Source organism: Lathyrus oleraceus, chromosome 1 (genome assembly GCF_024323335.1).
Source record: "Lathyrus oleraceus cultivar Zhongwan6 chromosome 1, CAAS_Psat_ZW6_1.0, whole genome shotgun sequence".
Taxonomy (NCBI): domain Eukaryota; kingdom Viridiplantae; phylum Streptophyta; class Magnoliopsida; order Fabales; family Fabaceae; genus Lathyrus; species Lathyrus oleraceus.
In genome coordinates this window covers 80,993,410-80,997,920 of record NC_066579.1, presented here as the reverse complement: position 1 = coordinate 80,997,920, position 4,511 = coordinate 80,993,410, and the positions used below count along the sequence as shown (strand labels likewise).

The 4,511-nt window shown below is 39.2% G+C and overlaps 1 protein-coding gene across 1 annotated transcript; it reads left to right on the top strand.

The window, feature by feature from the left end:
- The first annotated feature begins 298 nt into the window (after nucleotides 1–298).
- LOC127092591 (uncharacterized) lies at nucleotides 299–964 on the top strand. Its single transcript, XM_051031485.1, has one exon. It carries the CDS (start codon nucleotides 299–301, stop codon nucleotides 962–964), a length of 666 nt encoding a protein of 221 aa, XP_050887442.1.
- The last annotated feature ends 3,547 nt before the right edge of the window (nucleotides 965–4,511 follow it).

The window sequence follows — 4,511 nt, the reverse complement described above, 5'->3', positions numbered from 1 at the left end:
TTTGATACCAGAATTTCAAACCTCCTCAATGTCAAGTATGTAAGAAGTATCATTTTGGAAAATGTACTGTAAGTGGAATTTGGTGTTTTACTTGTCATAAGGAGGGACAAATGTCTAGGAATGTCCTCAGAATAAGAATCAGATACAGGGGAGGAGCGCCGGTCGAGTTTATACTTTGGATGCAAGGAAGGCTAAGAGCAACAATGCCTTAATTGCTGGTACGTGTTTCATCAATAATCACCCTTGTTTTGTATTGTTTGATTGTGGGGTGATACACTCTTTTGTATCAATTCGGTGCATGAAACGTCTTGTCTTGCAAGCAATTCCCTTGTCTCCTCCTATGGTGGTTACTACCTCCATGGATGATGTGGTTGAGACACCGTTGATTTATGAAAATTGTTCGCTCTCGCTGAATGGTAGAATTTTCCAGATTGATCTTATTTGTTTACCACTTAAGAAGGTTGATGTGGTTTTGGGGATGGATTGGCTTTCCGCCAAATCAGTGTTTATTGGTTGTGAAGAGAAGTTGATTACCATTCCATCTAGTGAAGTTACTCCAAAGGATGTGCTAACTACTATCTTGGAAGGTACGGTTGGCATGGTTAATTTCTTATTTGAGAATGAAAAGTTAGTTCTCTTAGTTCTTATCAAGGAGCCTAGCGATAATCTGAGTGTTACACAAATCCCTGTTGTTTGTGAATTTCCGGAAGTGTTTCTTGAGGATGTCACCTCTCTTCCCCCTGAAAGGGAAGTGGAATTCTCTATTGATCTGATACCTGGGACGGCTCCAATCTCCGTCTCTCCGTATCGCATGGTGCCACTAGAGTTGAGAGAATTGAAGAATCAATTGGATGAGTTGTTAAACAAGCATTTTATCCGACCTAGTGTCTCACCATGGGGAGCTCCAGTGTTATTAGTAAAGAAGAAGGATGATAGTATGCGGTTGTGTATTGATTATCGCTAGTTGAATAAAGTTACCATCAAGAACAAGTACCCTCTGCCAAGGATAGACGATTTGTTAGATTAGTTGAAAGGATCCTATGTGTTCTAGAAGACTGATTTATGATCGGGCTATCATCAAATAAGAGTTAAGAGTTCGGATGTGCCAAAGACCGCATTTAGAACCCGATATGGCCATTATGAGTTCCTTGTAATGTCATTTGGTGTAACGAATGCCCCAGTTGTTTTTATGGACTATATGAATCGGATATTCCAAACCTACTTGGACCAGTTCATGGTGATCTTTATTGATGACATTCTTATTTATTCTCATACTCCTCAAGAGCACGGAGAACACCTAAGGATTGTTCTATCAATACTACAAGAGAAACAACTTTTTTCCAAGTTAAGTAAGTGTGAATTTTGGATGAACGAAGTGAGGTTTCTTGGTCATGTAATATCACAAGGAGGAGTATCGGTGGATCCATCTAAAGTTGAAGCAGTTATTAATTGGGAAAGACCAAAGAATGCTTCCGAAGTCAGAAGGTTCTTAGGTTTGGCAGGTTACTATCGAAGGTTTATAAAGGGATTTTCGCAGATAGCGTTACCAATGACTAGACTTACCCGAAAGGAAATTTCTTTCAAATGGGATTCGAAGTGTGAAAAGAGTTGTATGAGTTTGAAGGAGAAGCTGACGGTTGCTCTTTTTTTAGTCATCCCTGATCCTAGTAAGTATTATGAAGTATTTTGTGATGCCTCTAACAAAGGATTAGGAGGGGTGGTAATGTAGAGTGGTCAAGTTGTAGCCTATGTCTCTCGTCAGTTGAAGCCTCAGGAAGAGAACTACCCGACTCATGATCTTGAACTGGCTGTTGTTGTCTTCCCATTGGAAGTTTGGTGACATTACTTGTATGGGGTGCATTCTGAGATGTTTAGTGATCATAAGAGTTTGAAATACTTATTTGATTAGAAAGAGTTAAATATGAGACAGAGGAGATGGATGGAGTATTTGAAAGACTTTGATTTTGAGCTTAAGTATCACCCGGGGAGGGCGAATAAGGTTGCAGATGCCTTAAGTCGGAAAGAGATTCATAAAGCGGAGCTGATGATGTTAGAGTACACATTGTTAGAAAAGTTCCGAGATCTCAATTTTCAGTTTAGTTGGACGCGGGATGGTGTGATAATGGGAAATTTGAATGTTACTTCTAACCTAAGGGAAGTGATCCGACAAAGACAAATGATAGATGAGAAATTGCAAGAGATGTTGACTCAACCAGGTTTCACTCAGTCACCAGATAGAGTCATTCTATTTAATCAAAGGATTTATGTTCCGGATGATGTCGAGCTGAAAACGAAAGTTTTGGAGGAAGCTCACAAAGGGGCGTTTACTATACATCCAGGTTCATCGAACATGTATCAAGACTTGAAGAAGGACTATTGGTGGTCTGGGATGAAAAGAGATATTGCAGAGTATGTGTCAGAATGCATTGTATGCCAAAAGGTAAAGATTGAACATCAGAAGCCAGGTGGGTTATTGCAGCCTTTAGAGATTCCAGTTTGGAAATGGGATAGTATTTCAATGGATTTTGCAGTAGGGTTACCTCGGACCCAAGGTGGTTATGATTCAGTTGGGGTGATTGTGGATCGGTTAACTAAGTCCGCACACTTCTTGGCTGTGAAGACTACTTACTGTTAGACGGTGTGGCTAGTGATCGAGAGGGGGGGTGAATAGATCACCTCTTTAAAAATAACGGATTTTTACGTTTAATCAGAGTTTTCAAAAAACAGCGAATAAAGCAGTCCCGAATCGACTTCCGTCTATTCTGAACCGCTACTAGAAAGCCGGACACGCAAGTGCAGTTGCTGGATTTTAATGAGAATGACAGAATTAATACACACAGAATGTTAACAGATTGAATGCGCTTATCCTCAAATACTATTTCCAATGAACTCAATCAAGTTAACCGTTTTGTCAAACAGTTGGTGTGTGAGTGTTTGATGATGAACAGCAATGGTGTATGACCAAAGGTTTTGTTATCACTGCTGTCCAGAAATTTAATCAATCACCACACACTAACAGAGTTTGCAAAACAGTATTTGAAACGTAAAGAAGATTAAGGTAAAAGAAGATACGCAGAGATTTGTTAAGGAAGTTCCCCACGTCGTCCTCGCGTGTGGGTACGTCTCCCTCTCAATTTCAAATGAAATTGAGAACTTTGATTATCAATTATTGCCGAATCCGTTGATACAAGGTTTTGATACAAAGACAGAATTTCTAATCTCCAAGAACCTCTTCTTGTATAAACCTTCACTTGATCTGAGCTTGATCAAGATTTTCCTGCACAAAGTTGCAAACAATTCACCGGTTCCACGACCTGCTTGCGAAATCCCCCGATCTCCAAACGCAACGCTGCGGCTGAATCTGTTCTGCAAATGTGACTCCGAAACCCTCAAGAACAGTCCAGTTCTTGAAGGACAAACCAGTAGGTTTTTCCTAGAAACCCCCTTCAACCTTCAACCCAGCTAGATCCTCGATCGTTCCACTGCAAACCACAGCTAGATCCTTGATCACACCACTGAACGTTATCTCAATCCCTCTTTAATCCAAAGAACAAGAATTGTTGTGTGTAATTATTCTTGAAGAAAATTGATTGAGAAGATGAAGAAGATGAAGTCTCTTTCAGGTTTCTTAATGCTCACTGACAATTGCTCCAACACTTGTTTGATCTTGTGTTCAATTGTCTTTTTGCTCAATGAATTCGTAACCTTCAATTGCTGTCAAAACCTGTATATATGTACTGCAAAACAGATTCTGTTATGACTTAAAACAGTCTTGTGTATTGATACACAGAAGTGTGCATCGATGCATACTGTAAGTTGTTTGTAATTTGGTCAAATTAATGAATCATGTATCGATGCAAAAGTCGTGTGTATCGATGCATGTGGTATTTTACACTATTCTGTATCGATGCTTAATGCTCATGTATTGATGCACAGGCTGTCCCAAGTGGCCATGTATCGATGCAGAATTCGTGTGTATCGATGCATAGAGTTTTTGCACTTCCATGTATCGATGCATGGCTCGTGTGTATCGATGCATACTGAACATGATTTGTTTTGTCATTTATCAAGGCTGCATGTATCGATGCACAGATTCATGTATTGATACATACTGTTACAAAATGCATTTTAATAGTTATTTTAAGTAATTTTTCAATGTACATATATATGTGTGGTTATGCAACAATGGAATGGGATGAATCACAAGGTAAAAACACAATTATATCATGTAATGCAATGCACAACCAATTTGGATGATGTTCACACAATTTGCTATCATTAAAAGTTAATTCAAGTTAAAGAATTCTTTCACAAACTCCCCCTTTTTGATGATGGCAAATTCTTGGCAAGATGTGTGATACTCCCCCTGAGTTTGTGCATATCTGCATTTTCTCCCCCTTTGACAACATCAAAAAGAGGAAGAACCATAGTTGTCAAGTATAGAGTGAAGCAGGGCATGGCAAAAAAAGATAATACGCTATCAATCACACAGAAAGAAGCGGCAAGTTAAA